The sequence below is a fragment of the Elephas maximus genome, chromosome 16, assembly GCF_024166365.1.
Source record: "Elephas maximus indicus isolate mEleMax1 chromosome 16, mEleMax1 primary haplotype, whole genome shotgun sequence".
Classification (NCBI taxonomy): domain Eukaryota; kingdom Metazoa; phylum Chordata; class Mammalia; order Proboscidea; family Elephantidae; genus Elephas; species Elephas maximus.
In genome coordinates, this window is record NC_064834.1 from 1593233 (window position 1) to 1614535 (window position 21303).

General features: G+C 40.5%; 1 protein-coding gene across 5 annotated transcripts in view; it reads left to right on the forward strand.

Annotated features, from left to right (window-relative positions):
* The window catches only part of MAPK8 (mitogen-activated protein kinase 8), an 88349-nt gene extending 73310 nt beyond the window's left edge, over window positions 1-15039 (forward strand). For 2 of the 5 annotated variants that reach the window (XM_049854942.1, XM_049854941.1), the window contains exons 10-12: window positions 717-780; window positions 7508-7585; window positions 14880-15039. In XM_049854942.1, coding sequence (XP_049710899.1) covers window positions 717-780; window positions 7508-7585; window positions 14880-15025 — 288 coding nt within the window. In that variant the 3' untranslated portion in view covers window positions 15026-15039. The other 3 variants (XR_007513411.1, XM_049854943.1, XR_007513410.1) reach the window with 3 other exon arrangements.
* Window positions 15040-21303: the final 6264 nt, after the last annotated feature.

Sequence of the window (21303 nt, forward strand, 5' to 3'; positions counted from 1 at the left end):
TTCATGTTTGGGGAATATATTGCATTCTTAAAGTTAGAATAAAGCTAGGTTGAGGAGACTTTTTAATCTTAAATAAAGTGCAGATAAACGATGGTGGTGTTTTTCGGAGTGCCTTAAGCAGATGAGCACATTGGAGCACCTTCTCCTCCACCAAGGGAGTCAGCTCTGACACGTGCCAGCCTGCGCGTCAGGGTAGAGCTGTACTTCATAGGGTGTTTGGGGCTCGTTTTTACGAGGAGATCGTCAGGTCTTTCTGCTGAGGTGCCTCTGGGTGTACTTGAACTGTCAGCCTTGCCGTTAACACCCAAGAGCACTAACCATTTGCATCACTCAGAGATTCCAGGCGTCTTTATACACACAGTAAAGTTGCTTCCCATTGATCCTTGCCTTCTTGCCCTGAAACCTGACTAGAGGAGCTGCTTTGAGGAACATCCTAATTTAGTTATAAAACAAATAATTTTTGTTTCCATGATATAAATAAAATGTGACCATTTCAGAAGCAAGAAGTAAAAAAAACGATGATGGCTAAGCACCCTTTCTCCCTGAAGCGAGTCGCCTTCCAGAACTAGTCTCTCTGCATAAGAAGGTTGTCGGTTGATCAATCTGACTCCGCTGATGCGTGTTACAACTCCCCCGTCTGATTAATGGTTGAAGTACTTGTAAGAGTGTATTTATTCTCAGTAAACTGAACTTAGTCGTTGCCTTGTGTCTTTCAGCCACCACCCAAGATCCCCGACAAGCAGTTAGACGAAAGGGAGCACACCATCGAGGAGTGGAAAGGTAGCCTTCACCCAGCTCTTAGGGAAGACGTTCAAGAACTGCTGGCTGGTTTTGCTGGTTTATTCTTCACATTAGGGAAATTAAAGATTTTCTATTATTCACAGCTGCTGTTTGGTAATAAGATTGTTAGTATTTTTATAAAAGTGGAGAGTAATTCTCCTTCCTTTCCTAACTTTTAATCTCCCAAGTTTCCACCCCAGAGACAGACACTGTCAAGGTTTCTTTTATATTCTTCCATAGTCTAGGAATATGCAAACACAAATGTGTGTGTTTAGCGTTTCCCTCCTCTCTCTGCCCACCTTTTTAACCACACGTGGTTGCATGCTCTGTGCACTTGCTTTGTTGATGTAACAGTGTACCTTGGAGATTATTCTCTCTTGATCCATGTATCTGCCTCATTTGGTTTAATGGCTGGCTAGTGTTTTGCTACATGGACATGTCACAGTTTCTATTTTGTGTTCCCTCTTTAAGAGTATTTTAAGTTGTGTCCAGTTCTGTTTCTATCACAGACAGCCCTTGCAGTGTTATTGTGCACATGTGAGAAAATGCAGTTACTTCCAAATTACTCTCCGAGTGTGATAAATTACAGCCATTCACACATCCATCACATTGTATGGGAGCCCTGCTTAGCCCCACCCTCACTAACAGTAAATTCTTTCTTTTTTGAAGATCCTCTGAGACATTTGGGCCAGGTCATTTTTAGATCTTGTTTACCACCGAGTGCGTTGTTGTCATTTAGTGTTTTGACCATTTTTGTAACCAGGTGGCTTTGGGCAAATCACAAGGCCCCTTATTTACCTTGTCTTAAAGTGGAGACAGAAGACTTGTTATTAAGAGATAAGTATCATACAACCACTATGTAAATGGTATGGCGCTTCCTTAAAAAGGTAGATATAGAAATACCATACAATCCAGCAGTTCCACTCCTAGGAATATATCCTAGAGAAATAAGAGCCATGACACAAATAGACATACGCACACCATGTTCACTGCAGCATTATTCACAATAGCAAAAAGATGGAAACAACCTAAGTGCCCCCCAGCAGATGAATGGATAAACAAACTATGGTACATACACACAATGGAATACTACGCAACAGTAAATAACGATGAGTCCGTGAAACATCTCACAACATGGATGAATCTGGAGGACATTATGCTGAGTAGAATAAGTCAATCACAAAAGGACAAATGTTATATGAGACTACTCTTATAAATAGTCAAGGAAAGGTTTACACACAGAAAGAAAAAAATCTTGATGGCTACCAGGGATGGGATGGAGAGGGAGGGAAAACCGCTAACTAGATAGTAGACACATGTTAACTTTGGTGAAGGGAAAGGCACTACACGATATGGTGGAAGTCAGCACAGCGTAGCCAAGGCAAGGAAGACAGAGGTAAGCAAGAATAAAAGGCAACAAAGGTAAGTACTAGAACATATACAATCCTGTGATGACAGTAATAACAATTTATGAGTGGATACGTAGGTAGATATGTATACTGAATAGGTGCGGGAGGGCGTGTGGGGAGCACCCCCACGTGCATGAACACGTTTGGCCTGTGGATGTTTCTACATGCATATTGTATGTGCTGCATGTATATTCATATCTATAATAGAGTACATAAGGGGCACAGTCATGGAAGCATCTTAGATGTAACCAGACATCTCGTGGGACTGAGTTACTGGGCTTGAGGTTTAAGGTCCATAGTTTTAGGGGACATCTAGGTCAGTTGGCATAACATAGGTCACAAGGAAAACATTCTACATCCTACTTTGGTAAGTAACTAGTAGGGTCTTAAAAGCTTGCAAATGGCCATCTAAGATACCACTATTGATCTCTTTCCATCTGGAGCAAAGGAGAGGGAAGGAAACCAAAGATTCAAGGAAACAATTAGTCCCAAGGACTAACGGCCCACACAAACCACAGCCTCCACTAGGCTGAGACCAGAAGAACTAGATGGTGCCTGGCTACCACTACTGACTGCTCTAACCAGGATCACAACAGAAGGACCTGGTTAGAGTGGGGGAAAAAATGTAGAACAAAAATTCAAATTCATAAAAAAGACCAGATTTACTAGTCCAAGAGAGCCTGGAGGAATCCCCAAGACTGTGACCCTTAAACACCCTTCTCACTTGGAACTGAAGCCATTCCCAGAGATCACCTTTCAGCCAAATAATAGACAGGCCTATAAAATAAACAATATCTGCGAGCGAAGTGCTCTTAGAACAGTCATCTGTGTGAGACCAAAAGGGCAACATCTGCCCAGAAGCAAAGATGAGAAGGCAGGAAAGGGCAGGAAAAATAGACAAAAATAGGAAACTCAGGGTGGTAACTGCTGACAAATTGGGGTGATTACAACCATTGTCATGAAACAATTCGGATATACACTATTGAATGGGAAACTAATTAGCTTTGTAAAACCTTCACCTACAGCACATGGGTGCACGTGCACACACAAATACACATGGGATACTTGTCAAAGTATTAGGCAAAAGGCACTGGTAACGTATAAACCTAAACAGGTTTATAAATCTCTAAATTTATGTATTCTTAGGAATAACCAGAGATCAGTTTTCTCCAAGTTGACTTTGGGAAACACATTGCTAGACTCTCCAGAGCCCAACGGAATGATCGAATTGCATCTCTATCTGTAATAAGTAATATACACAGATAAAACTGTGGACCAGCGAATTAAAATGTCCAACCTAGTGCCTGTATATGCCACTACAGTTAAAGCAGACATTTACGGTGTTTCATAAAATCTGAATATGCCACCAGCTGTTCAGACACACCATTATGTGCCACTAAGAGAAAATACTGCCAGTTGCACTGTGCCATTGATCATAACATGCAGCCCAATTTCAGAGATTTTAAACTGAGAAAAGTACATCTTAAAATCAGTAAAATACAGCATTTTTGTCTCTATAAGGACGTATTTGGGTTTTTTTTTAATTTCTTTAAAAATGTTTACCTTTATTATTCATCTTTGTCTCCTAGCCCCAAGTACAGTTCTGTAATTGCCCACAAACTGCCTTTTTTAAAGATATGCCTAAGAGTTTTAGTGTCATAAAAACCAAAAAACCAAATTCTTTGCTGTCGAGTTAATTCTGACTCGTAGTGACCCTGTAGTGACCCTTCAGTGTCATAGCAGAAAGAAAAACCCATTGCCAAAGCCATTAACTAACTACAGTTTACTTTGCCTAGTTAGCACCCTTAATTATCTCTGGTTCTGCCTTAATCCCTTTTCACAAAGGGGTGCTATTTTCTTTTCTTCCTGTCTTAAATGCTTACCATTCCTCTTTGTTTCTTTGAGAAAAAAACATCTGGTATTTTTAATTCTATCAAGACTTCATACCTTTCTCTTTGGAAGCCCAAGAAGGTTACGGTAGCAGGCAAATGTAGATGTCTCTAGCTCCTACTCATTCAAAGGAATTCCATTTCTGTAATCAGGGATTTTTAATCATAAGTTTATTCATCAGGAAATACAAGGACCCCTTGAAATTCTATGCACATTTTTGTTTGTCCATTTAGAGGGTTCATAGCTTTGATGAAACTCTCAAAGGATTCCGTGACACAGAGAAGATGATGAATGTCTGTAACATTCATCAGAAGGCTGTTCTTAAGTGGGCATTCAGACTCACAAGGTTTGAACAGGCCCCATTTGACAGCATATACACTTAGAAGAGTACAGGGCAGGAAGCCCATGTGTCAGCAGGACGGCGTCCCGTGGTTCTCCTCAGTGGGAGTAGCCCTCCCAGCATTCTGCACAGCTGCCCAGCAGCTCTTCTCTTTGGCCTCCTAGTGAGAGAACAAGATTTCCGGGGTGGGTGTGGAGTTACCCTGGTTTAGAAGTCCAGTGTCCGAAGTGGGACCAAGTATCTGTTATAACAATTCCATAGGCACAGCTTCCAAAGAGTCCCTGCAAGGGACATACCCTATTAGAGAGTCATTGCTCTCAGGGAAACAGCAGCATCTTCTCAGGCATGTAGTTTGCTTATAGTCTTTCAGTCCAGATGTAAGTTATTAGTTGGATCTTTTTTTATAATAAACAGTGTTGTTTGACCACACACACACACAAAAAAAAAACCCCACTACCATTAAGTTGGTTCCGACTCATAGCAGCCCTATAAGACAGGGTAGAACTTGCCCCTTAGGGTTTCCAAAGAGCAACTGGTGGATTCGAACTGCCAGCCTTTTTGGTTAGCAGCCGAACTCTTAACCACTGTGCCACCAGGGCTCCGTGTAGTCTGAAGTTCTGTCTTTTTCAGTTTTTCAAGAGAAGCAGAACTACAAAATCAAATGGTTGCTTTTGTCCTTAAAGTGTCCTTAATTCTTATGGAAATAGTGCTAAGTACCAGAAAACTTTTATGTACCAAAATGTTAGTTACTGCCTTCTTTATGATAGGAAGGTAGTTGGTAAAATCTAAATGTTCAATAACAGAAAAAAAAAAAAAAACTAATCAATTGTCCTACATCTACTCATTGAAATATTGTGTTTATTAATGTTATGAAGCTGTATGATGACATGAAAATAGTTGAAATTAAGTGAAAAAAGCAGTATAAAAACAGTATGGTTTAAATGCAATTAACTTAAAAATCTAGGTGCAAATTTAGAAATTAGAAGAATATATGACAAAATGTTTGCAGTGGTTGCTTTTTTATTGGGAGGAGAGAGTTTACTTTTTTTTCTGCTTTGAATATTTTATAGTAAAAAAACAACACTTCAAAAATAATCATAAAGTAAAACTTGCCTTTTAAGCCACTTGCGACTGCTCTCAGTTTATAACCTATTTCATGAGAAGTCACTGTTAATTTGAACGAGAATAGAGCTTTTTTAAAGCATAATTTCATGAAGAGGCCTTAAACAGATTTTAAGTTGATTTTTCGAGTGAGATTTGTCGGCTTCGGCTGTGCACCTTTGCATTTTGTAGCCTGACTTGCATCGCGTAATGTGAGTCAGGAACGCCACAGACATCTTTCTCATGTCTTAAAATGGCCTGTACCAAGGTAACTTTGTCAGTTTTATTAATTATGACAGTATTTCTTTCTCTTTGTTAAAAATTCAAATTATATAGACATACAGAAAGTACAAAATATAAAACATTTTCTTCCCCGAATGTCAGTATTACTAAAAAATGCAAATAATGTAGAAGAATAGGAAATATATGCAAGTATACAAGGTTTTCTCCACCCGCAGCCCCGATAGTTTGGTGTCTGGACCTCTCACTGTATGCATATACAAACAAATGTATATCGTGTTTGGGGTTCCGAGACCACCCTCAGGTTCGATGATTCACTGGGAAGACTCAGTGGGCCTCAGCGTATGGTCGTCCTCGTGGCTCCGACTGGTTACAGTGAAAGAATACAAAGCAAAATTCGCAAAGGGAAAAAGCTTGTGGGGCTAGGTCCAGAAGAACCCAGGCATAAGCTTCCAAGAGCCCTCTCCTTGTGGGATCACAGGATGCACAATTCCCCAGCAATAAGTTGTGACAGCACAAGTAAAATGTCTGTGAGGGAGGCCTGTTAGAGAATCAGTGCCCAGGGTTTTAGTTGGGGTTGGTCGGGTAGTCACCCTCTGCCTAAGACGAACCGAAATTCCAGACTCCCCAGAAGGAAGCAGGTGTTCCGCATAACCCATATTGTTTGCATAGTTAATGTGGGGACCCTCCTGAAATCCAGGTTCCCAGAAGCCAGCCAAGAACTAACCTGCAAGCAGGTCTTTCTAAGGACAGCAGGCTCAGGCCAGCCTTGTGATCTCTCTTCTGCACAAGTACGTGTGCTTTACATAAACGTGATGACCTGAATTTTAAAAGACGTACTTAGCACTTCACTTCTCCCAGAGTTTATTCCCCTGTTGTAACTATGTACACTGTCGCTCACTAGTCTGTAAGTTCGTAAGGCCGTGAAAAATCTTACTAGGAGTTGGACTGGAAATGATTCAGGTTGTGTATCCTGAGCATGATTCCCGTGCTTTGGCAGTAGGTGTGAACTTCCAGACTTGGGGATTTTCTCTGCTAAAGGGTGCTAAGTCTATACCTGCATCTCCATTTACTTCCTTCCTTCACATGTACGGAAAGCCTGTGACGATTTACCTTTTAGAAAATATGAACAGATAAAATCAGATTGTTACGTGTAAGTGCAGAAATCTTCTCAACAGTGATAGAATGTCATGCTAGGGTACTTGTAAGGAGTAGAAGTGTGGCTACCAGTTTTCTTGTCCTAAGAAAAGGTGCTTATATTCTATTCTGATTAAAGCAAGCTTCCACATACTCTTTGATTTAAATCTTTTAACAAATATCTGTCGAGCACCTACAGTGTACTAAGCACTAATCCGGGGGCTCAGGAACTAGAAATTAATAAGCATGTGTGTTTCAAGCCCTCGTAGAGACAGAACTAAACAAGCATTTGTACTACCAAATAGTACGTAGTGCGTTATGGTGTAATGTGGGTTACTACAGGATTAAAAAGACAAGGCTTCTAACCCTAGCTCTGTCCTTAAACTTTAGAAACAGTAGCTACAGCAGAGATTTTAGTTTCTTCCAGTATAATGCACAGTTGAGGATCAAGGGTTGCTGTTAACACCTGTGAATCTTAGGCTGACACTCTGCCATTGTAGGGGCACTGTTGAAGTACTTAACATGTGTAAAGTTTTTTACTTAAAACATATAATCTGTGGGATTGGCTCTTAGACTTCGAAAAGTTGATTTTTGTTCATCTCTTTTTCAGAACTGATATACAAGGAAGTTATGGACTTGGAGGAGAGAACCAAGAATGGAGTAATACGGGGTCAGCCCTCTCCTTTAGGTTGGTTACAATATAAGCTTGGTTAAGATTGCAGCTTACTTACTGCATTGTAATCTTCAGTGGACCTGAAACCTACAGTTCTTTCCATATTTACTACCATTGTTATTTGAAGTTTAATAACTGTAAGGAATACAATTTGGTTAAATTAGAAAGACGTCAGTGCGTCATTATACCAATGAATTGTACTAACACAAGTACTAATATATTAGTAACTACTTCATAAAATAGACATCATTTTGTTTGATACTGACAGCCCCTTAAAGAACAGAAACTTAACCGTTTCATGCCTGGTGGTACATACAACAGCCATGAACTTTGTCAGCCTTTGGGGTTTATTGGGAAGCTCCTGTACCACTGGCAGTGCGTGTCAGTCTTTATGACTGTTTGAAACCGAAGAAATGGGTGTGTACCGCAAATGATTATTTTTACAGGGTATTGTATGAGGTATCTACATTTTCGGTAGGAAAAATAGAAATTTTGAAAATTTTTATTTGTTACACGTATGTACCAATAGACCCTGGTGGGGACTCTGGGGTATAATTCGTGGTACTTCTTATGCACCACTGAACACTTAGGGTAGACTTGTGAGAAGAGACAGGAAAAAAGCCATGCTACCTACCAAAACTTCAGACACACGTAATGATTCAGGAAAAAAAAAAGATTCAGGAGGCTTCCATTAATGAAAACGCATGGTATCAACAAAAAATTCAAAGCAGAAAATAATTGGGTCACCAAAGGGTTAAAACCCTTGTTCATTGGCATTGTTACCCTGTCTTTAAAGAAAAAAATTCTCAAAATTCAATATATTTACCTTTCTATGATCTTAACACTCTTTACTTTGGATGAATAAGCAATACCTTCATTGCAAAATTTGGTACCTGTGATGGCAGCTTACCATCTATCTCTTTTTGGTATTCTTGATTTGTTGAACTAAGGCAGTAACGTTAAAACCACCATTAGAAAATGTTCATTCCCTAAGAAGAAAACTGGTTTGAGGGAGTAAATAACTTTCTTTTATTATAAGCTGACCTTGTATTTAATTGTAGTATTTGTGAAAGTGTAAAGAGCTGAGGGTGAAATTTAAATGACAGGGAACCATATACATCTTAAACACATACTACATGACAGACACTTAGGTAGGTTATAGACTTTATTCTGCTCCCAAGACCCTGAGTGTCTTAGTTATCTTGTACTGCTATAACAGAAATACCAGAAGTGGGTGGCTTTAATTTACTTTCTCACCATTTAGGAGGCTGGAAATCTGAATTCAAGGTGCCAGCTTTAGGGGAAGACTTTCTCTCTCTGGGGGCTCTGGGAAATGGTCCTTATCTCTTCAGCTTCTGCTTCCTGGTTCCTTGGAGAGCTCCATGTGGCTTAGCATCTATCTTTCCCCCATCTTTGCTCTGCTCCTGTGTTTAGTCTCTTTTATATCTCAAAAGAGATTGACTCAGAACACACCCTGCGCTAGTTCCACCTCATTAACATAACAAAACAGCCCAATCCCAAATGGGATTATAACCACAGACATAGAGTTTAGGATTTACAGCACATATTTTGGGGGGATACAGTTCAGTCCATAACACAAAGATAGGGATTGTTGTGCACATATCACTGATAAGGAAACAGAAGTTCAGAAAAATTGAGTAACGTAAGGTTACAAATGTAATATATAAAAAAGCTAATACTTGAAACCAAGCTTGTCATACCTTCAGAGTGCTTGGTGTTCTAGCATTTTGTCTTACCTCAGGCTGGCAGTGGGACTTCTCCGGCAACAAGACTCAGGACGGTTCCATGGAAGAGGTGAAACTTGAGGTGGGCCTTGAAGGCTGAGTAATGTTTCAACAGATAGTTCTTGAATTTGAGTGACCTATGCCATTTTAATCATCCCTCTAAAGCTCTTTTGCCTTCTGAGCAAAAAATGGATGTCATATCTAGCATCTTATTTATGGATAAGATGTTTAAACTAGCCGGCCCTCCCTATCTGCGGGTTCCACATCTGCGGATTTAACCAACCATGGATTGAAAATATTTGGCGGGGGGTGGGGGGGGGATCCACAAAGTTACTTGGAAAATTAGCAAGTGCATTTAATCTATTGAACTCTTGTAAAAAGTCTTCATCTTTATTGATGTCTGCAGGTACAAAAATTTTAGATCCTTCAAAATTTTTAGAAGTCACCTTCTCTTGAAATCAGGATTTGTCCACCTTTTTTCACCAGGAAAGCCGGCCCGAGCACCTGTGGCGGGTCCCCAAGGGAGAGTCCCAGAGGAAGGGCAGGCTGGGCATCCCTTCCTCAAGCAGGAATGAGGCACCCAGGAAGAAAAAAGCCTTCCTTTCTCCTCAACACCCCACCTGGATGGAAACCAGAACCTGCCAGAGTAGGCACACATGTGCCGTGGGCACCTCGCTGTCCTCGACCCAGCTCTAGCTTTATGTGAAAATACTGTGTCATTTTATATCAGGGACTTGTGCAATCCCGGATTGTCGTATCTGAGGGGTCCTAGAACCAATTCACCGTGGGTACCGAGGGATGGCGGTGTAGTTTCAGATGCCTGTTTCGTTGTACTGTAGACATAACTCTCAACTCACTGCCATTGAGTCAAATTACCGACTCATAGCGACCCTATAGGACAGAGTAGAACTGCCGCATAGAGTTTCCAAGGAGCACCTGGTAGATTTGAACTGCCGGCCTTTTGGTTAGCAGCTGTAGCTCTTAACCACTACGCCACCAGGGTTTACACTATAGACATATATTTGCTTAAATAATTTTTGTAGCTGCTTATCACATTTTTGGTTATACTTGAGTTTTGTTTTTTAAGTCATTGATTAGGAACGTGACCTACCAAATTTTAATACAGATCCTGTTGAAAATATAGATTGATTTTTGAAAGCTTTTAGGAACCTAATGGACTAAGACAAGGGCTGTCTATCTTGGAAATGGCCTTCTCTCCACAGTTGAGTTGTAACAAACTAAAAGCTATATTATAAATATTTAATAGTATATTTAATTAATTAGCTTTGTATTGATATTTAATAGTTGTTGTTCAGTTCTGTCAGGTAGGTTTTGACTCATAGTCACCCCATGTGACGGAGTAGAACTGCCCCATGGGGTTTTTAATCTTTACAGGGGCAGATTGTTAGGTCTTTCTGCTGAAGAGCTGCTGGGTGGGTTTGAACTGCCAGCCTTTCAGTTAGCAGGGGAGCACTTAACGAGTATACCACCAGGGCTATAGGACAGAGTAGAACTGCCCTGTAGGGTTTCCAAGGAGCGGCTGGTGGATTCGAACTGCAGATCTTTGGTTAGCATGGAGCTCTTAACCACGACACCGGCGGGGCTCCTGTTTAACAATAACCTGCTTGTTCGTAATGGAGGCCTAGGTGAGATATGAGAGCCTCTTACTGGGGAGAGTTGTATTCTTCAGCGTATCGTAACGTTTGAGTAAGTGTAATAATAGAGCAGTTGTATTTAACTTGTAAGTGAGGAATTTGAATCCTAGACCGTCCTTGCCTGTGGTTACAAAACCGATCACTGGAAAGCACAGGACTCAGGTTACTAGACATTTTCTGGATTATCAATTCATAGCTTGCAATGAAAGAGCTGTTATAAAATATGCAGCTTTGATTATGTATAAAAATAGAAGGAACAGTTTTGGTACCATCTCTACTTCGTTGTTTTTTAAATGAATCATCTTTTTCCGAGTGGATTGCCTTCCTGTCTTTATTTTGGTTTGGCTGATACTAAAACGAGTTCACATGCCTTAAGAGGGGAATGACCCAAATATGTGAGAGTAGAGATTTTCTGTATTACTGCCTTTCAGATGTTTGGGAATTTACCATATTGCTTTAAAGTTCAGAGAAAACAGTATTTTTCTTTTCTTAGGTACTTGATTTTTGGATTAAAAAGTTAACTAATTACGATGCGTTTAAAAGTTAATGCTCACCAGATTAAGAAATTTGGATAAAATGAAATCAGTTCTGAACTAAAAGCACAAGAAAGTAGGTATGGTGGACCTTTTTATGGCTTGAGTGTTTTAATACAAGTCTAGAAGTTATTTATGGTGGTGTAGGTATTCTGTAATGTTCAGTCAGAATAGGTACTTTTCATAGTGTGTTTGAAGTTCTCATTCACTGAACTTTTAAAAAAATTATACTGTCTTAATTTCACTCTGGCTGAGAATCTAATGGGCCTTTCTTGGGTCTAGGAAATACCGCATTTCTCCTTTTCCACTCTTCTTTTAGGCTTAAAATAGGAAAGCCTGCTTTGCTTTCTCTTGTCAGCTCCCATTATCCCCTCTGCCCCTCGTGGCCCCATTCCTTTCTGTCTCCCATCCCCCTCCTCAGCGCCCTGAAGATCTGCCTGTCCGCGCTACCCTGCCTGGTTCCTTGTTGCCTTTGAAGACATTCTCAGAGAGGACCTTTCCTATTGAAGTGTTCTATTGCTAGTCGTTCCAAGAGAGCCAAGGGACAGTCTCCAACACTGATATGCTGGGTTCTGGAACAGTGGTTCTCAGCCTGGACCTCACTCCCAGAAATTCTTCTCAGTGCACAGTTTGGAAATCACTGTTTTATTCCATAAATGTGTTCCTAACAACTTTTGTATAAATTGCATTATTTAATGCTATCAAATTCGGAACAATCCTTGTTTACTGGGTTTTTACACAAATAACGTGTGCATTCTGTATTTGTCTGTCAACTGCTCCCTCCATCTTGAGGTAGTTTCCTGAGGGTATTATGCTAATTTTTTTTTTTTACAGCAACCTGTTAAAAGATTAGCATAGCGCTTACAAAAATACCTGGGGGGTGGGCAGTTGGCAGACAAACATATATCCCAGGCACCCCATTATTTTTGTAAAAATACTGTAATGATTATGTGGTTGAAAACTCACCTAGTGAGTGGGTCACCTTTAGCATATTCCATTGTAAGTGTCTAGAAACCTGAAGTCCTTTATTTTCCATTGACTGATTTTGTGACTATAGGCCAGTGTTGTCTAGGATTCAGATTCTTCTTTTATAAACTAAGAAGCAAAGGACATCTTTGAGGACATCCCCTCCCCTTTCCTGCTTCAACTCCTAATACAGGATTTCTCTCTCTAGACTAAGCATCCCTGTTACTTTTTTTTCTTTTTAATTATGAGTTAGGTGAACGTTTACAGAGCAAGTTAGTTTCTCATTCAAAAGTTTATGCACAAATTGTTTTATGACATTGGTTGCAGTCCCACATTATGTCAGCATTCTCCCTTTCCACCCCAGGTTCACCATGCCCATTCCTCCAGTTTTGCTGTCGTTTCCGACCCTCTCGTCCCTGTTCCTGAGCAGGTGTTGCCCGTTGGATTTCGTATACTTGATTGATCTAGGAATCACGGTCCTCACACCTGTTGTTGTTTGTCTTATAGGGCTGCCTAATCTTTGGCTGAAAGGTGAACTTAAAGAGTAGCTTCAAGTCTGAGTTAGAAGGGTGTCCAAGGACCATAGTCTCAGGTTCCTCCAGTCTCTGTCAGACCAGTAAGTCTGGTCTTTTTTGTGAATTTGATCATTTGTTCTACGTTTTTCTCCCGCTCTGTCAAGATCCGTTTGTTGTTTGTAATCCCAGTCAGAGGGGTCTGTAGTGGTTCTTGGGCACAGCCTAGTTCTTCTGGTCATGGGGTTGTGTAGGCTGTGGTTCATGTGGTCCGTTAGTCCTTTGGACTAATTGCTCCCTTGTGTCTTTAGTTTTTTTTCCCCTCTCCTTTGCTCTGGACTAGAAGAGACCAGTGGTTGTTTCTTAGATGGCCACTCACAAGCTTGTAAGACCCCAGATGCTACTCACCAAAGTAGGCTGTGGAACATTGTCTTTATGAACTGTGTTGTGCCAGTTGGCATAGATGTCCCCCAAGTCTATGGTCCTTTGCCTTCGTATTCCTGTTACTTTTTAAAATCTGGGACATGCTTTTGATAAAGGAAACAGTCTGCTTCCACTTTTTGTGTTAATAAATCCATATTTGTATTTATCAAGAATATGCTAGAATAGAAATAACAAGACCCGAGTTTTCCAAACTAGGCCACTTGTGTGACCCAGGCAAGTCATGTAACCTCATATAACCTAGGGTAGTCGAACTAAGGTCTCTTTGAATTCACAGGATTTTATTCTTTGTCTTGACTTTTACTTTAAACAAGAGGTACCATAAGTATCGTTTAGACTTCTCCTTTTCAGCAAAAAAAAAAAAAAAAACCCGTTGCCACTGAGTTGATTCCAACTCATAGTGACGCTATAGGACAGAGTAGAACTGCCCCGCAGGGTGTCCTTTCAGTAAAAAGATTTAAAATTTCATGAACAACTGCCTCCTTTCTATTAGACCAGAAGGACAGGATGGTGCCCAGCTATCGTTCCTGAACATTTTGATCAAAGATTCTGGGCAGAACCCTGACGAAAAGGGGGGAAATGCAGAACAGAATGTTAAATTCTCTTGGTGTCCGTGGAGGAGACATGGCGGGTGAATGGACCCCTGCAACGCTTGCCCTGAGATAATCGTTAAACCTTAAACCAAAAATACCCCTGAAGTCTTCTTAAAACCAAACAATAGTTTAGCTTAACTAGTAAAAAAATGTCTACCTTCAGCGTTATGCTCTTTTAAGAACTGTGTATATGGGACCAAAATGACAATAGCAACTTGAAAGATTAGATAGGAACCTTCAGGGGCAGTGAATTTGTGTTAATGGAGGAGAGACAGAAAAGGAGTTGAGAATGGTTGCACAACTCGGAGAATATAATCAATGATTGTACAGGTAGGAATGGTCAAGTTTGGTATATGTTTTGCTGTATATATTCTAAACAACAACAGTGATAAAGTAAAATATAACTTATATCTTATAGGGCAGTAGTTTTTAACTTTTTGAGTCATATAGATAGCCCTTTGAGATCTTCTCTCAAATAAAGTGCAAAGACGGGTAGTTTTGCATCTGTTTTCAAGTGCTCACAGGCAGCATGAAGCCCATTCATAGGTCTTCTCTAGGACCTTTCCTAAGTGTAACTTAGGTTTAAAAGTCTTGTCTTGAACTGAAAACATATTAGTTGTTAGTTGTTTGTGAGGAAAGAACAAAGCTCCAAATATTTAAACATTTTCCAGATCTCACCTCACAGTTTGCAGTGAAGAGTGTTTGTAAGTTGGTGTTGTGTGGAATAGCATTTGTGAGTATCTTTAGTGAGCCTTCTAGCCCAAGAGAAAAATTACTGACCACTGACTCAGTCAGCGCAGTGCAAGCAGCTCGGTTTGTGACTCTGTCTGCGACTGATTTGCTGTTTTGTTTCTCATAGCACAGGTGCAGCAGTGATCAACGGCTCTCAGCACCCATCGTCGTCGTCATCGGCCAATGACGAGTCTTCAATGTCAACAGACCCAACTTTGGCCTCTGATACAGACAGCAGTCTGGAAGCATCATCAGGACCTCTGGGCTGCTGTAGATGACTACTTGGGCCTTGGGGGGGGAGGGAGGGTGGGGAATCACTTAGTTGTCTATAGAACTACTTTGAAAACAATTCAGTGGTCTTATTTTTGAGTGATTTTCAAAAATGTAGAATTCATCTTGTAATAGTTTTTTTTTTTTTAATTTCAAGTGCTGTAATTTAAAACTTATGTTTAAAAACAGCAACCAAACTGTGTTGTATTTTTTTCTGTAATTAACTGTATAATGTAAACCTAATTATTTTATTATGGTTTAAATTTTTGCATATTTGCTTTATCTTATGCTGCTGATTTTTTTTTTACTGAATTTTGTAAGATTTGTTTATCAAAGCAACTATTATGTGGTGACTTGCCTATATCATGAATTATTTAAGATTTTTATAGTTTTTTTTAATAAGAATTTATTTCAGAAGTTTTGTTCATGATACTATCCTTCAGGGTTATGTGCTTATCAATGAAATAACCCAAGAGGAATGAGGGAAAATAACCTGTAGCCAGTTACATTCAGGAATAACTACTGTAAATGATGAACGTGTTAAGAAACCTCCAACATTCGCTACTTGCCAGTCCTAATTTAGCTACAACATTTGGTAGACTCTCCCACAAAGTCCCCGTCATCTAATTGGCAGAGTAGCTCAGAGCATGTCTTCCCAGATGCTGGGCGTCAACCACTACTCATCTGTCCCCCACTCACCCCACAAAAGTAAAGTAAGAAGAATATGGTATGTTCTGCAGATTTGTGGCATGCTCATAGCTTATGATCACCTGAAGTCAAGAGGATACTTCATGAATAATACCTTTCAACGCAAATAAACAGATGGTTCACTTCTAGCTACGAGCCTGTTTTTGTACACACTGAGTTAATCTGCTCAGGCTGTAGGTCCCTGCAATGGTCTTTCGTCTCCTGCAGCCTCGGGCCCTGAGACCTTTCTGGTTGCCTGTTACTTGGAGTGTCAGTGGAGCACCAGTTCTCCGGGTCTTGTGGCCATCTGATTCTAGTTGTAGCATAGTCATAAAATACTAGCTGTCGGGAGGTCCCAAAGCCTACTCAGATTTCCGTAGGTGATGTACCAAGTGAGCAATATACCGTTCATCGGAAAATAGTAGCACACAGCCATATCTAGGATATCATTTTCTAAGGACTGCTTTTTTACATTGAGCAGAGCAGGCGTAAATGGTGGTTATTTAGTCTGAGTCTTTCATTTTTTTATAACTGATTTTCAGTACAACACGCAATGTGGGTGTTGAATAGTGAAGAATGGTGCTGCGCCTGACAAGTATATGTTAACTGTTTACATTTTATATCTGCAGAATTATTTCTCTATAACTGAATTGTTCCTAAGTAAAATGTCATTGAAGTCTCATTGTCTCTGAGATACATCATCTGTAGTGACCCAGGCACCTTTTGTTATCTTTGGAACAGGAGGATTTGACACAGTGAACTGAGAAATGCATAATTAAGTCAGTGGCCAGGCTCTGGGCAGAAGTCCATTGAAATGAGCGACCAGTAGTAGCGAGAGCAGGCACAGCCCAATGCGTGCCACGTGAAGTTCACGTGGCACGGAGTCGCGCGTTGACTGCAGATGTTAATGTGCAATATTTAAGATTAAAATACATTAGCTTTTTTGTGTGTTTTGAAATAGTAGATTTGTTTCTGATGTCTTAAAGCCATGATTTCCAGCTTCTTTTGAAGTTGTTAGTCTTTTTATCCACCCCTTTCCTACTCAAAGGACATGGTGCGTTCATTTTTTCAGGCCAGTTAGAGCTTTGAGACTATAACACCTCTTGAATTGAGAAATAGGATTGGATTCGTGATTTTAGCAAAAATTTGAGCCTGACTGTGTTCTTAGTTTACGTTAGCTTGTCAGTTAATCAGCGCGATTTGCTCTAGGGCAGATTGTCCCACCGCTGCACTTTAACAGTCACACACTTTCAGAGGGTTCCCGTCCTATATTTGACGGTTGAAGAGCCATCTCCACTGATAGAGGTTTTGGTTAAACAAGGAAAACCAGGTGTTCTTCTTGTATCATTTGTTGTAAACGCCAGCTGCCACTTGCCACCAGCAGGTTTCATTCGAATTCAGAGAAAATGAATTCCTATTTCTTAATATAGACTAAAATATTTATCAGATTGTGTCCTGAAAACCAAGTCTGCTGTTAAATGTTGTGTGCCCTAGGTTTTTAAAATACAGCGTCTGAATACAACTTTTCCTCTTAAGTTGGTTAAGGGAATATGTGTGTGTGTGTATATATATATGTATATATTTAGAAGTTTTTTGAATCTTTAAAGCCTGTTAAATATTGTTTTTTAAATAGTAATTACAAATAAGGTTTCTATCAAGCAGTAACTTAGGTAAAGCCACCTTGCTTATCTTGTAATTTTGGTTTTTCAACTTTACACACTTAATGTAATTATAATCTTACTGTCAGAAAATTCTTTTGGCTAAGATTTTTTGTTCAACTTTGTAGGCTAGGGAAGGGACACTAATTCTTCCTACGTACGTCTTAACTGGTTACTGTTCTCTTACCCTCTTATGTATACTGGCCACTTGTAAAATGACTGTGTGGTTGAGATCTCTTAATTATAATACACATAAATAGAGCATCGCAACTCTTTCCATACCACTGGCTGAATGGTTTTTGCTTGTGCACCTGTGGCTGCTGATCGTTCCTGGTTCTTGTTCTTCCGAGTTGGTGAAGGCGCAGTTCATTCACCCCAGCTTCCTCACCAGCCCTTCAGTGAGAAGGCCACCACACAACCTCTCTGATGGATGGAGAAGCTCAATTGTATGTAAAGTAACAAACTCTCTTGTAAGCCTTTTCATTTTTCTATTCCATTCTGATCCTGCTCTGTTGTCTGAAAAGATGAAGGTGAAGAGGACCTCACTGTCTAAGTGAAAGCAGCAGCAGGCAAGTGAAGCTGCCTCCGTGGTTACAGATGAGACTTGGTTGACATTATCGGCCAGTACCTGCTACATACATGAAGACTTAAGCACTCAGTGTTGCCTAGGCACAGGCCTGCACAACGTTCCGAGGTAAAAGCCTTGTACCTTTTAGAAATGCTGCTGTAGTTCGTGTGTGTGGTGTTCCTTAGTCACACTAGCTGTGGAGTGAATGCATGAAGCCCCAGGGCCCCGATAAAGGTCACTTACCCGTAGGAAATATAGGTCGCCATTCTGTCACTAGCGCCCTCGTAAGTGTTGTCCTCCATCCCCTCTTCCATTTTAGTGTACATTATGTTTCTGTGATCCCTTTAGGTTTTTTCCTAATTAGAGGAAACGGAGGTTTCCTTCATAGCAAGAAAGCTGAAGAGGTAAAGGGCATTGAAGCAGAAATGTATAGTTTGGGTTACAAGTAGAAAACTCATACAGAAAACAAAAGTCCTAATTTCAAACTAACTGCTCTTAGTTAAGTGCTCTTAAGGAGAGTCTAGTAAGAGCAACAGTTTCCTGACCATTGTGGTATAGATTCTCTGTTACGGAAACGGTTGAGAAATGCGCCTGTGGACTAGTTTTGCACAATGTTCTGTTCTCACGATGACTTACAAATAACACTAGGTTTTTATCGAACTACCTCGCACTAGTTTTGTATGCTCTCCCAAGGAAGCTGCTGCCCTTACTGTTCAGCCCTCACTGAGTGTGAGTCATACATTGTGTTAAATACTTGATAGCCAGTGTTGACACAGCGCCAGTGAGTATGTGAAATACACCTTGCATCAGTAAGAGGTACTCACCTGTAAAATCTTTCACTGTGTATCTTGGAAAATTGTGTTAGATAGACTTATTGAAATTATTACTGTCTGTTTTTGTAAGTAGGAACCTGCTCGTGGTATCAGCCCAGTCTTTACATTTTACAAAAGGAATAAATCATAGTAAATTTTACAAAGAAATAAATTACTTTTGTAGGCCCAATATTTGGTATATTTTTGAGAAAATCTTTTAGCTGAGTGGTGAAGCTAAACTAAACTAGCTGTATGCCTGGACTGCGATGTCTGTTTTCTCAGGACAGCTTACCTGTTCAGCAGGTTTGAAAACCTGGAAGTCCTAACTCTGATAATTGACATCTGTTTTCTGCTTGTACAGTGCTGTTCCTTCTTCGTTCCTCTCCCTCCCCTCCTCTAGACAGGACAAAATGGGGCACTTTGTAGGGAATGCTGAGATAATTACTGTGGTTTTTAATTGCTTATGCCCTGGTCATTAACCTTGCACCACTGGAATGTAAACTATGTTATCTAGTATGTCAGCTGGTTATAATATTTTAAATAAAAAAGAAAAAAAAGTGGTATGAAAATTATGAAATTAAGAGTATTTTTATTGAAAATAAAATGTAAATTTATGGTGAAAAGTTTTTGTTGGCAGTAGTAGGATTTCGTGGGGATTGGGTTAGAAGGGGTATCCCTAGGCTACTAGATTTGGACTTCACAGACTTGGAAGATCCCAAACTATTGCCCTGGTTTTCTGGTTTATCTGGTCTTACATTTATGGTGTTTAAAGTCACTGGAGAAACTATCTTAAAAAAAGGAGTTTGCTTCAGTGCCCTTATCCTGGCTTTTGGGAATCACATAAGAGAGCAGCCATCGTAACCACTTGGCAGAAGTGATTTAAAACTAGTCTCTTTTGAAGCAAGTAGGGGCTTTCAGCCTTGAGCATGTTTCCAGTTTTTGGCATGCGTATTTTCTCCTCAGCCGGCACTGGGCATGCCGCCACGTGGGTGTGTGGGGCGGGGACTCTGTCTGCCTGTCATCCCAGCCTCTCTACAGTGACACTGCTCATCTTTTCCCCGACTCTGGCTGCAGATAACCCTAGTCTCCATGTCATCTCGCACTCACGCTCGCCTTCTCTGGGGAGACAGTAGAGGATGGGCAGGCTTCATGCTTGACGTCTCTGCGTGGTCAGCTGGTGAGGTTGCTGACCTGTGCACTTTTCTACCACTGTGGCTGGAGAAGTCTCCAAAAAGAAACTCAGTGGCAAAAGGAGACATCAGAACGTAGTTTAAAGTTGTCTTTACTGTAATGTTTTTTTCTCTTTCTTTTCTTCCCTATCAGTGATAATACCCTAGAGATACCAAATAAAATGAAATAATTTATCTTTGTTAATTTAGTTATTGAATTTATTTTAGCACTCTTCCCTTAAAAGGCCCATTAACTTTATGTAAAAGAAGGTTGATTTATACTGGTTTTGTGGAGGGGCGAGGGTTGGTTTTTGTGGGTTTTTTTTAAGCTGTTGTAGGTTATATATTGTCTTAGTTATCTAGTGCTGCTATTACAGAGATACCACAGGTGGATGGCTTTAACAAACAGAAGTTTATTCTGTCACAACCTAGGAGGCTAGAAGTCTGAATCCAGTGCGCCAACTCCAGGGGAATACTTTCTGTGTCAGGCCTAGAGGAAGGTCCTTGTCGTCAATCTTCCCCTGGTGTAAGAGCTTCTCAGCGCAGGGACCCCAGGTCCAAAGGACACGCTCTGCTCCCAGCTCTGCTTTCTTGCTGGTAGGAGGTACCCCACTCTCTCTGCTCACCTCTGTCTGTTATAACTCAGAAGAGATTGACTCAAGATACAACCTAACGTTTTAGACTGAGTCCTGCCTCGTTGACATAACTGCGTCTAACATCATACGAGCAGGATTCACCACACACAGGGAACTTCCATCAGTTGACAAAATGGCTGCAACACAACACTGGGAATCGTGGCCTGGCCAGGTGGGCGCACATTCTTGGAGGACACAGTTCAGTCAGACCACACACACCAATCTATCTTAGGGCTTCATTTGAAACTAAAAGGTAAACTTTAACAATGCTTTGTAAATGTTAAGTTCCTAACATGTGTTTCACTTAATTTTATCAATTAATGAAAGCATGTATGTCTAAGACCCTGTGCTGGAAGCTCGGAGTGAGGTGAGAGACAGAACTGGGTGACACTGTCCTGCCTTAGTAGGCTCAGAGTCTGGTCGTCCTGCTTCAGTGTTGTGTAGAGGACTGAGGAATGCACAGAAGTAACCCAGGCGGGAGTGACTGATCAGAGGACATGAGTAGGGTTTTCTGGAGGAGGCGTTTCTTGAACCTTAGTATAAAGAACGTGTGGAGAGGAAGGGTATTCTGGGCTAAGGGAATGGTGAGGAGGCCTAAAGCTATATGGACAAAGAATGAGGAATGGCTGGTATGGGTGTAGGAGTATGAAGAGGTAATTATGGAAGATAAAACTGAAAATGTCAAGATCAGAATTGAAGCATTTTGAAGGAGTTCTCTATATTTTGTAGACAGTAGGAACTCAATTTTAGTTAGTGA